Below are 12,604 nucleotides of genomic sequence, written 5' to 3'. Positions count from 1 at the left end.
CTTGTATTCTAAGGTCCAACAGACAAGCAAGCTCTCAAGTCAACACACCTGGTGCAGGATGAAGAGATACTTATAGACAAGCTGCCTGTTTCTTAAACAGCCCTTGCAGACATAACTTTGAGTGGAGAAAACAAAATTATTCTGTAACTACAGGAGGGGGAGAAAGGTTCTCTCTCCATCTGGGATAAGTTACTCAATAAATGCTTAGCAGAACAAAGTCTGGACATGTTGAGGACGGGGAAAAAAATATTTGGAGTGCGTCACAAATCCCTAATTCAACACCAGCTTCAAAGACAAGAGTCGAAATTCTGAAAACGTAAAATACATTCGTTGGTTGGTTTCATCCATCTGCCCAGATGGTAGGATTGCATTCCTTGCGCGAGCTTCTGGTTCACACATGTTCAGGGAGACAAAGTCATCATGCACTTTCTGGTTTGCACATAGGCAAGCCCTCAAAAGAGCAGAGAGTAACACGTTCGCACTTTTATGAAAGCACATTTTCAATTGATACAAATGTAAATAGTTAATCTAGGCAAATTTTCCTGCGTTGGCTCGTGTGTGCATGCATGCATAAAGCTGCTCGATATCTTATCAGATGGACCATTTGTGTATTTATTCTCATTTCAGCAAGCTCTCTCACTTCTTTGCTTTCTATATTTCTTTGTGTGTGTTGGTTACGCTGGGACACTTTCCTGTGTGTGTGTGTGTGTGTGTGTGTGTGTGTGTGTGTGTGTATGTGTGTGTGTGTGTGTGTGTGGCAAGATGAATGGGCAGCTTTAAGGTTACAGGTCACATGTAAACACAATCATATTGGCATCTTCACCGCAAAAACCAGCCAGCACACCATGTGCATACAGGCAGAATCAGCACTTTCAGCATCCAAAACCTACGGTCTGATGGAAAAAAACAACAACCCTATATTGGCGGCATGATGATCAATGGCTTAGAATCCTAAAATTGTGGAGTTGGAAGGGACCCTGAGGATTATCTAGTCCAACCCCCTTGCAGCGCAGGAGTAAATAGAGTTTGACAAATAAGGCCCAGAAAGACCCAAGGTTTGATGGCCAACATTTGATGGCAGAGGCCATCGTAGAGCTGAAGATTCCTACATCGCCGTCGCCCTGCAGCCGTCTTTCACTCATGAGTTTGAGCTGCCCATACAAAACGCTGGCCCTCAATTCTCCGCTGAAGGGAGCTTTCAGCCCGACAAGCGAAGGCAAGCCTTCAGCAGAAGCTCCGACCCCCTGCCTGACCTTGCAAGCTTTGCCATCTGAGAAACGACTGCGGCTTTCCCCCTGCACCTTACCTCTGGTTGTGGCGCAGCACCTGGGTGCATGGCAGCCTCTCAACACCCAGCAGAAGTCTGGCAACGTGATGGAACAGGAGCGGCAGAGGAGGAAGGTCTTGACTCCAGGCATTAGACACATTCTGGGTCCCTGTGCAGCCCCTGTTGCCCACAAAGACTCTGCTGCAACATGGAGAGCAGCCTCACGGCTCCCCTCCGGCTGCAGAGGATTAAATCATGGCAGCACATCTGGCCTCAGCGCCACGACTCGCTCGGCATTAATTATGACTTGTTGCTAAAGCATTTGAAATATCCAATGAAAACGGGGAGCTCGCTAGCTTCCAATGCAGCGGCAAAGGAGGCAAGGCAGGTAGAGTCTTGCCCACTCTCCGCACTCCTCCCAGTTGTTGCAGCCAAGGTAAACAGCAACCCAGTCTGGGTCACAGGTTTTAACAAATGTCTCCCCCGTGGGCTGAGCATGAAATTCAGGGTCTTATCAGAGATCTTCTTGATGACTTCCAGAAGTGTGCAGTCGGCATCATGCCATGCTGTCTGTCCCTTCCAGTGAAACATTCCTGGGCTGCCTCAACACTGCTGCCTGCCAGGCACCAGCTTAATGCCTTCCGTCAACAGAGGGTGCTTGTCGGCCATGAAGAGAAGCACAAATTGACCCAATGTTTCTTCACAGACTCAATGGCTCAGAAATATCAAGCATAAGCAGGCACAATGACCTGGTTGCTGAAAGTATCAAAGGTTTGGCCGGGTAGAACTCCACTGGACCGAAAGGCAAGTTTGTTCACCACCCAAGTTACTGTAAGCACCTAGATTTCCTAATCCGGCCTTTCCCAAACTGGTGCCCTCCAGATATTCTGGACTGCAACTACCATCAGCTCCAAGTAGCACGGCCAATGGGCAGGGATAATGGGATCTGTAGTTCAAAACGTTTGGAGAGCACCAAGTGTAGAGTTCAAAGGGACCCTGAGGGTCATCACATCCAATCCCATGCAATCCAGGAATATCATCTGAAGCATCCCTAACAGGTGGCCATCCAACCTCTGCTTAAAAGCCTTCAAGGAAGGAGAGTCCACCACCTTCTAAGTTCATTCCACTGTCAGACAGATCTTACTACCAGAAATTTCTTCCTGGTGTTTAGTTGAAATCTCCTTTCTTGTAACTTGAAGCCATTGTTCCAGGTTCTACCCACCCGAGCAGGAGAAAACAAGTTTTCTCCATCCTCCATGTGACAACCGATTAGATATTTGAAGATGGCTATTATATCTCCCTTCAGTGTCCTCTTTTTTAAGGCTAAACATACCCCAACTCCCTCAACTATTCCTCATAAGGCTGGGTTTCCTGACCATTTATCATCTTGGTCACCCTTGGGCACACCTTCCAGCCTGTCAATATCCTCCTTAAATTGTGGCGGCCAGAAATGGACGCAGGACTCCAGGTGTGGTCAGAATAAAGTGGGTGATAAGGTTTTTTGCAAGCCAAACCAAGAGCACAGGCTTCCACGATAGACCTGCTCTTTTAATGAACTTTCCCAAGAATGAAAACAACAAAACTCTGAACCTTTGGACTTGGATGGAGGCCACGTGTTGGTTGGAGGTGTTCCCTGCTACATTTTGTTGTTGCTTAGTCGTGTCCAACTCTTCGTGACCCCATGGACCATAGCACGCCAGGCACCCCTGTCTTCTGCTGCCTCCAGCAGTTTGGTCAAACTCATGCTAGTAGCTTTGAGAACACTGTCCAACCATCTCGTCCTCTGTCGTCCCCTTCTCCTTGTGCCCTCCATCTTTCCCAGCATCAGGGCCTTTTCCAGGGAGGCTTCTCTTCTCATAAGGTAGCCAAAGTACTGGAGCCTCAGCTTCACGATCTGTCCTTCCAGTGAGCACTCAGGCTGATTTCCTTAAGAATGGATAGGTTTGATCTTCTTGCAGAGTCTCAAGAGTCTCCTCCAGCACCATAGTAATTCAAAAGCATCAATTCTTCGGCAATCAGCCTTCTTTATGGTCCAGCTCTCACCTCCATACTTCACTACTGGGAAAACCATAGCTTTAACTATACGGACCTTTGTTGGCAAGGTGATGTCTCTGCTTTTTAAGATGCTGTCTAGGTTTGTCATTGCTTTTCTCCCAAGAAGCAGGCGTCTTTTAATTTCGTGACTGCTGTCACCATCTGCAGTGGTCACGGAGCCCAAGAAAGTAAAATCTCTCACTGCCTCCATTCCTTCTCCTTCTATTTGCCAGGAGGTGATGGGACAAGAGGCCATGATCTTAGTTTTTTTTGATGTTGAGCTTCAGACCAATTTGCTACATTACCCTGAGAGAAAGGGATTTAGGTTATGTGAATGAGAGCTGTGAATCATACCTCCAGTGAAGGGTGTCCATATTACCCGCCGTATAGCTTTCACCCAATCTTCCATATCATTCTGGGAGCTAGCCATGAACAAGAAGGCTTCGTGGTGGATGGGCACCTTATCCCGACCTGCTGTGCCACCTGGAAAGAAGACACACTCCCGTTACTATCTGTACAGAACGTAACCTCTACTCTTCCCTGGTATAAATGTATAGTGCTTCATTTGACGTATAGTGGTTAATGTCAAGCTCAAAACTCTTGAATTATATATCCAGCACATGGAACCTTACAAAAGGACAATATGAATGGACTCTCTGCGCCCTTACCATAGTAAAAAGACTGATATGGATGAATTGGAAAAATAAAAATGCAGCTCCCTTCTACGATTGGATTGAAGACTTATACAAACTCGCAACGTATGAACAATTTGCATATAAACGCAGACTTGCCATGGACAAATTCAATGATACTTGGAATCCATTTTTACAAATACTGTAATACTGTAATTCTTACAAATACTGCAATTGGTTAAGATCTGGTGAACATAGCTGTTAAGTTCTCCCTTTTTTAAAAGGGAAATTCCCTTATGCTGAATAGGCTTCCTCGTGAGAAAAGGGAAAACTTGACAGCTATGCTGGTGAAGTACAAGAACAACTTTGTAAAGTATACAGTTTTGGGTCCCCCCCTTTTTATTTTCCCTTATACATGGGGGCTGTTTCTCCCCCCCTCCTTTTTTTTCTTTTATTGATGCCTCACCATGTTTAGTGCACATATAATTATGAATTGTTTGAACTTTCAGTGAAGATGTCAAAATAAATAAACAATAATAATAATAAAGACCAACTAAGTTTTTATTTTGGTATGAGCTTTCGTGTGCATGCACACTATATCTGACGAAGTGTGCATGCACACGAAAGCTCATACCAAAATAACAACTTAGTTGGTCTTTAAGGTGCTACTGAAGGAATTTTTTTATTTTGTTTTGACTCAGACCAACACGGCTACCTACCTGTAAATAATAATAATAATAAAAGACTGGCCTAATATCCTCCCTTAATCCTAGAAGCATGGCAACTCGGCATATGTTTGGAAATATCCATCTGCGTTCACAGTGGAAAACAGCTCCAGCTAATTCCTGACAGCAGAGATTTGTATTCTATGGGTTGATGGCCACTTTATCTCTGCATTCTGCCCGCCCCAATATACTTCAGGAAGTAAGCATGGAAAGGCCAGGGCTGCTTCAATATATTGTGTTGCCAGAGACAAAGCTGGCCAGGTGGGGCTCGCTAGCTCTGGGAGGAGAGATGTGAATCCTCAGCTGGAGTAGGCTTAGAACAGGTGAGGGTTGCCTGCCTCATCAAGCCCTGATGCTGCAATGAGCATGCTCAGTACATCTACTTGGCTGGTTGATGGACCTTGTCTTGGATGCTCCTCAACCTCCACGGGACTGTGCTTTGGAGTTGACTCTGAACTGTATCCCAACTGCTGGACTTCAGACTTGGCTACTTGAACTTCGTTTCCTGACCTTTGGACTTTGCTTGGATTTTGAACCCGGCACACTAATTTGCTGCCAGGTAAGCCCGGGGTTTGGGGACAATTGGGGGGGGGGTCCAGATCTTACTCAACATTGGAAATTGGATAACTTCTTTGCGTGCTTCCAAGGGCAGGCTAGTTTAGAGGGTAAATGGCCTATGCACTCATAGCTCCGATCTCCAACAGAGGGGAATGGTTGGGGTACTTGGGAAACATGGGGGGGACTGCCACTTCTGTCCCCCCAGCATATGCTGCCAGAGAGACAATTGCCTCCCTGTGTGAAATGTTGAGCCACCTTTGAACAAGACAACAAAACAAACCCCAAACTTGTATTGTTATTCTACTCTGCGCAGCTGACAAAGTCCTTCCTAGTCTTCCCATGCTGAAATGGATTGATTAAAAAGCTAGAATGTCTATGAGCAACACCTGATTGCACTAACTACTCAGGACTGCCTATTTTAACCCAGGCTAAAATAGCATTTTAACCAGGCGGGTGCTGGCAATCCAGTAAAGTAATAAGAAAAACAACATGCAAATGTCTTTGAAGATATATGTAGGGCACTTATATGGCCTACTTGCACACAGACACACCTTTATAAGACATTGTTTAAAAAAGGCTTAATCTCCTAAGACAGACAAGAATTTGATAGGAAGGTGTGATGATGTACATTTGTTCCCACACATTTCATCTGCAATCTGCTGGTGGCTGCGTTCACCCTGGGATGTCACTACTTTTGAATATTCCAAGCTTGAGGGCAGATGCCTTTCGTTTCTGCAGGAGGCAGGGACATTTTGCGTGCTTGTGAATTTTCACCAGGCTTGTAGCTACAGGGGACCCGACTCCCATGGGCGCTTGTCTGCAAATTCCAGCTCTCGCTTTTTAAAAAATGACAATCGTTGAGCTCTTTTCCTTTCAGGGTGGTGAGGGGGAAAGTGCAAGCAGAAGGATACTTTTTCATTACCCCTGAAGAGATAGAAAAAGCACTTCTCCTGTTAACCCCTTACTGACTGGGCTCATTTTCATATGCCCTGCTCCATAAACTTTCTCTGCCTTTCCTCCCCCCCCCTTTGCTTACTCACCTGTAAGGCCTGTAGCGACAATTGAGAGCAGTTGGCAGAAAAGCTGAGCTCAATCTATCCTTTTTTGGAATTGCCCCCTCTGCTTCTAGTGGGGAAAGCCACTTCTGCCCTGAAGAGGAGGTGGGCTTGTGGGCAGTCATGACCCAGCCACGTGCGCAGGGGCTGGGTGCTCAACCCCTCAGCGATAGGTGGGATTGCCGCCTGCAGGCCGACCAATCCAGTCGGCCTGGGGGCATGTCCTGCACTACTTAAGCAGGGGCGTGGGCGGGAATCCCCCTCTTTGTCCCGCTCACCAGCTGCATCGGTTTTCCCCGCCCGCCCACCCACCAACCCTTTAGGTCCTCTCTCTTGACCTTAATATGGACCTCGGTTGGTCGCCATTGAGGGGCCTGGTAGGATTTTTTTCCCAACTGGCAAATTAGCACTGGCCATTGGGTTTTTCGCCTACCTCATAGCAATACGTCACAACTCTTGGTTTGACGGTTAGGCATTGGAATATTAATGTTGAAGTCAGGAGGAGGGGAGGTAGTGCCATCACCTGCCGCCCAAAATTGAGAGGTATTCCGTTAAAGGATTCCGGGGGCGTGGCCATAGCTGCCAAGTCTCTCTTATTCCCCAGGAAACCCCCGTTTTTCCGGCTGTCCCCAGCCGAAAAAACGGATGTTTTTGTTTTTTCCTGGTTTATTCTGGCGCGGACTTTTGATGCTGCTTTGCCCAGTTCCAAAATGGCTGCAGCGCGACTTCTGGTGCGGCGGCCATTTTGGAACAGGGCAGAGCAGCATCAAAAGTCGCTTTTGAGCATGCTCCGCCCAGTTCCAAAATGGCGGCAGTGCCAATTCCGGTCTGCTACTTCCGATCCAGTCCCTTCTTTCTCAGGCAGGTATGGGCGTGGCCCTGTCCACAGCCTGTGGAGGTTAAGGCCTAAGGCACGCCCCTATCGGTGACCCCAAGGGGAGTTCCTTGTCAATGTTCATCACATCCCGGACTCCCAACACACGGGTTGGGGTCGGATATAGCCAGTTAGGGTCCAATGCCTAAGCCAGGCACCCCCAAACTTGGGCCCTCCAGATGTTTTGGACTACAATTCCCATCTTCCCCGACCACTGGTCCTGTTAGCTAGGGATCATGGGAGTTGTAGGCCAAAACATCTGGAGGGCCGCAGTTTGGGGATGCCTGGCCTAAGCCAATACCGCTCAATATCCGTAACCAATAAAGTTGTGGCCTTTTCTGCCCATTAACCTTAATTGATGTCTCATGTGTCATTATTTCCATGAGGGGCGGGGGATATTGTCATGCAACATTTGTCTCAAGAGTACGCTGGTCCATGGAAGGTGAAGTCCAGGAGGAGAACAATGAGTGATCCACTGGGTATTTAACCATCCATTCATTGCAATCCACCTTGCTTTGCATGTGTGACAGTATGTGTGCATCTGGGCATGTGCAAAAAGACTTCCATTCACCAGTGACTGAGTCAACCTCTGGCTTCACCTCATCCGAAATCTGGGATTACAGTAGCACTAAGACTCAGAACTTCCAGACATGGGGCTAAGCCCATCCCTTGTCTTGACATGGTATCAAGAGAAGCTGCAAAGATGCTTGAGGTAGCTCAGTCGGTAGAGCACAGGACTCTTAATCTCAGGGTCGTGGGTTCGAGCCCCATGTTGGGCAAAACATTCCTGCAATGCAGAGGGTTGGACTAGATGACCCTTGGGGTCCCTTCCAGCTCTACAATTCTATGGCACCAACTGTCTTCCCCTCATCCACTCCCAAGCCGCCCTTATCGCATGTAAATGACAGCAGTGGCAAATGGGAGTAGAGTTGAGGTGCTTTTTTTTGGGGGGGGGCGGAGAAGCGTAATGCTGTCAAAAGGTTTCTGGCAATAGGTTTGTTTTTTTAAATTTCACCAAAGAAGAAAAATCTGGATTAAAGGATGTTTGTGTGGAATGAGCTGGCATTTTGATGCCAATGATGAGGTTGCGAGGGCACTGCAAAAAAAACTTGCATGTATGCTGAGCACTGGTGCCATTAAAAAAAAAAACCCCGCACCCATTCAGAAGCCCTCTATATTGTTACTTGGACTGCAGTGAACGTTGTAACCTAATTCAGGAAGCTGAGTCGAGCTTATTCGCCAGTGCAGTTAATTAAACCTAGGTGCAAATGTTAGCTAGTAATTGAAGCATTTAATGGCAGCTCCACGGTAATCATTTGGTTGCTGCCGCCATGAGTGGAACACTTTATCATGTGCACAAGTAAGTACCCCGGAACTTACACCCCCCAATTATCCCTGATGACGCCCTGGGGCTCGCGCTGTCAAGTAAGCCACAGCTCACTTGAGTCAATTAAACTCTCGGGAGCTCAAGCAGGAGAATAATGGAAGCAAATGACTGTGCAATGCAAATGTGATCACGGAGCCTGTTCGGTAATGGGAGCGGCATGAGAATGCTCTAACAGAGCTCAGCACATCTTTTTTTTTTTTTTTTTTAAAAAAAACACAACAACCTTAAAATTATTATCTGGTTCTCTGGCACACCCTGCAAACAGACCTGTGAGGAAAGGGTGGTGATGGGGTCCAACTTTATGCTCACGGAAAAGTAGTAAGGGCTAATTGCTGGCGGTTATCTTACTTATTAAGGTTGAACTGAGCTCAAAGCTTGCTTCCAAGTAAATCCATTTGCCCCAGTGAGATTTGGCAGCTGGTAAATGTGAGGAGGGCCACAGCTGCAAAATGTTCGGAGACTGCCGCTCAAAATTCCCCGCTATATTCCCGGAGAAGAAACACTAAAACAGGGGTCCCCAAACTAAGGCCCGGGGGCCGGATGCAGCCCAATCGCCTTCTAAACCCGGCCCGTGGATGGTCCGGGAATCAGCATGTTTTTACATGAGTAGAATGTGTCCTTTTATTTAAAATGCATCTCTGGGATATTTGTGGGGCCTGCCTGGTGTTTTTACATGAGTAGAATGTGTGTTTTTATTTAAAATGCATCTCGGGGTTATTTGTGGGGCATAGGAATTCGTTCATTTTTTTTTCTCAAAATACAGCCCGCCCCCCCCACAAGGTCTGAGGGACAGTGGACCGGCCCCCTGCTGAAAAAGTTTGCTGACTCCTGCACTAAAACAACAACCACCACCACCCTACCTACCAGGGTGATTAAAAAATTACATTTAGGGGCACCCAGGTGTGGAGGCAAGCCTCTAAACATGACCCCCCTTTTGTAATAAGAATAGAAAGCCCTGCAGTTCTGTGGTCAGCTATGAGAGAACTACAGTGGTACCTTGGTTCTCAAACGCCTTGATACTCAAACAACTTGCAACCCAAACACTGCAAACCCGGAAGTAAGTGTCCTGGTTGTGAACTTTTTCTGGAAGCTGAACGTGCTTCGTTTTGAGTGCCACAATTCCATTTTGAGTGTTGCGCTGAGCTGTTTTTGCTATTTATTTTGCGTTTTTGTTTTTGCGGCTCTTTCTGTTTTGTTTTTGTGACTGTGTTGAACCCAGTTCAGCTGCTGATTGATTGTGTGACTGTTTATTGCTTTCGTTTTATGGATCGGTGGTCTCGTTAGATAGTAAAATCCATGTTAAATTGCTGTTTTAGGGGTTGTTTTTAGGGGTTGTTTTTAAAAGTCTGGGACGGATGAATCCATTTTGCATTAATTTCTATGGGAAAGCGCGCCTTGGTTTTGGAACACCTTGATTTTGGAACGGACTTCTGGAATGGATTAAGTTTGAGAACCAAGGTGCCACTGTATAGGAGCATGTAACATTTTCAAACATGGAGGACATCCTGGTATCAAAGTGCTGTCTTGGACTATAGCTATGTGCTCAGTTCTCCCATGTGGTGAATTACCAATATTCAGGCAGTGGCTTTCTCAGTGAAGTAACTGCATGAACTGACTGGTTTTTGGAGTCTTCGGGGCAGATAGGAGTACAAAGGGCTTTGAGTTCCAGCTGATCCTTGCACGGTCTTCCTAAGCTCTGGTTTGTGCCTGCATGGTTTGTTAGCTTGCTTGTTGTCCCTGCTGTCACAATATTGGTTTCTAGTCCCTGCTTTTATATACTTAGCTTAGTTAAAGGTAAAGGGACCCCTGACCATTAGGTCCAGTCGCGGACAACTCTGGGGTTGCGGCGCTCATCTCACTTCACTGGCCGAGGGAGCCGGCGTACAGCTTCTGGGTCATGTGGCCAACATGACAAAGCCGCTTCTGGCGAACCAGAATGGAAACACCATTTACCTTCCTGCCAGAGTGGTACCTATTTATCTACTTGCACTTCAAGCTTTTGAGCTGCTAGGTTGGCAGGAGCAAGGACCGAGCAATGGGAGCTCACCCTGTCGTGGGGATTTGAACCGTCGACCTTCTGATCGGCAAGCCTTAGGCTTATCCCACAGCACCACCTATACTTAGCTTAAGCATAGCCATACTGACTCTCACACGAACCTGTATGGATGTGCATGTGTGGCTAGATGTAGGCAGCTCTTAAAAAATGCTCTGCTAAAAAACCCAATTGAAAATATGATTGAGTTGTGAGTTCAGCCATCTGGTACTGTATAACGCTATATTTTGACTAAGGTAGTCCTTGGACTCTTTTTGCAGAGAGCATGCTGATGTTCAGCATCAAAACAAGCACAACAGTTGTTGTTCAAAACCTACTGACCCCTAAAGAGTAGCTACAAAACAGCAAGTTCCTCCAGAGTGTAGGCCTAAGACAATCATGGCAAGAGGAATCCAAGCAAAAACAGGAACAATGTTTAAGACATCCATTGTCAATCTGGTGTCTCCTGGGTGTTTTGAACTACAACAGGCTCAGGTTGATGGAAGGTGTAGTCTAAAATATCTCATAGGTAAAGGTAAAGGGGCCCTGGTCAAAGGCGACTATGAGGTTGCAGCGCTCATCTCGCTTTCAGACTGAGGGAGCCGGCGTTTGTCCACAGACAGCTTTCTGGGTCATGTGGCCAGCATGACTAAACCGCTTCTGGTGCAACAGGACACTGTGCACGGAAACACTGTTTGCCTTCCCGCCGCAGCGGTACCTATTTATCTACTTGCACGGGCATGCTTTTGAACTGCTAGGTTGGCAGGAGTTGGGACTGAGCAACGGGAGCTCACTCTGTTGTGGGGATTCGAACTGCCGACCTTCTAATCGGCAAGCCCAAGAGGCCCAGTGGTTTAGACCTCAGCACCACCCGCGTCCCTAAAGCATCTCATACCCTCTTAACATTTCTCAGATGAGAAGAGGGGCATTTCTCACTCCCTTGCAACTGACCTTCCTCAGCCCCCCCTCTTTTTTGTCCCCTCGACCCCAGCAGAGCATTTCCTATCAGAATTAAACATTAAAATGCCCCACCATCGCGTTACGCCACTTCCCTGCTCCACTCATCAAATTGGAACCATATGATCAAGACAAAGGAGATCCAAAGGCAGGCCTACCTGCAGAAATTTCAAAGAGGTACTTCCCTGGCTCCTCAGGATAGGAGGCCACTTCATTCACCTGATTGCCTTGCAAAGGGATGAACCCCTGAAATTGGCAAAAAAAGAGAGAAGTAGTCAGGGAACAGAAGGCAAGTAGACATTTGAAATGTAAATGTGGAAGGTAAACAGCATACAGAAAGAGGGTCGTTCAGCTCCCCATATATCCAAAAGATGCCCTCCAAGTGTCCCTATTTTCCAAGGTCAGTCCTGGATTTACAGAAGCCACCCCGGTTTCTGATTTGATCCCGGAATGTCCCACTTTTCCTTAGGATGTCCCTATTTCCATCGGAGAGGGGTTGGAGGTTATGGAGTTATGAAATCGCCGAGCCAAGGAGATAACTAACTAAATGAAGGCAGCTAAGGCAGGAAAGTTTTTAAAGAAAATGTTTAATGTTTTATTATGCTTTTATATAGTGTGTTGGAAGCCACCCAGATTGGCTGGAGAAACCCAGTCAGATGGGTGGGATATAAACAAAATATTATTATTATTATTATTATTATTATTATTATTATTATTATTAAAGGTAAAGGGACCCCTGACCATTAGGTCCAGTCATGACAGACTCTGGGTTTGCGCGCTCATCTCGCATTATTGGCCGAGGGAGCCGGCGTATAGATTCCAGGTCATGTGGCCAGCATGACAAAGCCGCTTCTGGCAAACCAGAGCAGCACATGGAAACACCATTTACCTTCCCGCTATAGCGGTTCCTATTTACCTACTTGCATTTTTTGATGTGCTTTCGAACTGCTAGGTTGGCAGGAGCTGGGACCAAGCAACGGGAGCTCACCCCGTCACAGGGATTCGAACCGCCGACCTTCTGATCAGCAAGCCCTAGGCTCAGTGGTTTAGCCCACAGCGCCACCTGGGGCCCTATATATTATT

The 12,604-nt window shown here is 46.9% G+C and overlaps 1 protein-coding gene across 3 annotated transcripts in view; it reads right to left on the bottom strand.

Annotated features, from left to right (window-relative positions):
- ARHGAP22 (Rho GTPase activating protein 22) overlaps window positions 1-12,604 on the bottom strand; it is a 44,253-nt gene that overhangs the window by 15,898 nt on the left and 15,751 nt on the right. For 2 of the 3 annotated variants that reach the window (XM_035137485.2, XM_060275117.1), the window contains 2 exons: window positions 11,680-11,767; window positions 3,656-3,784 (listed from right to left, as the gene is read on the bottom strand). In XM_035137485.2, coding sequence (XP_034993376.2) covers window positions 3,656-3,784; window positions 11,680-11,767 — 217 coding nt within the window. Of the gene's footprint in view, window positions 1-1,306; window positions 1,648-3,655; window positions 3,785-11,679; window positions 11,768-12,604 lie in introns of those variants that run through there. The other variant, XM_035137486.2, reaches the window with a different exon arrangement.

Source organism: Zootoca vivipara, chromosome 5 (genome assembly GCF_963506605.1).
Source record: "Zootoca vivipara chromosome 5, rZooViv1.1, whole genome shotgun sequence".
Classification (NCBI taxonomy): Eukaryota; Metazoa; Chordata; class Lepidosauria; order Squamata; family Lacertidae; genus Zootoca; species Zootoca vivipara.
Note: the sequence above shows the minus strand (reverse complement) of the source record. Positions and strands in the feature narration are given on the sequence as shown.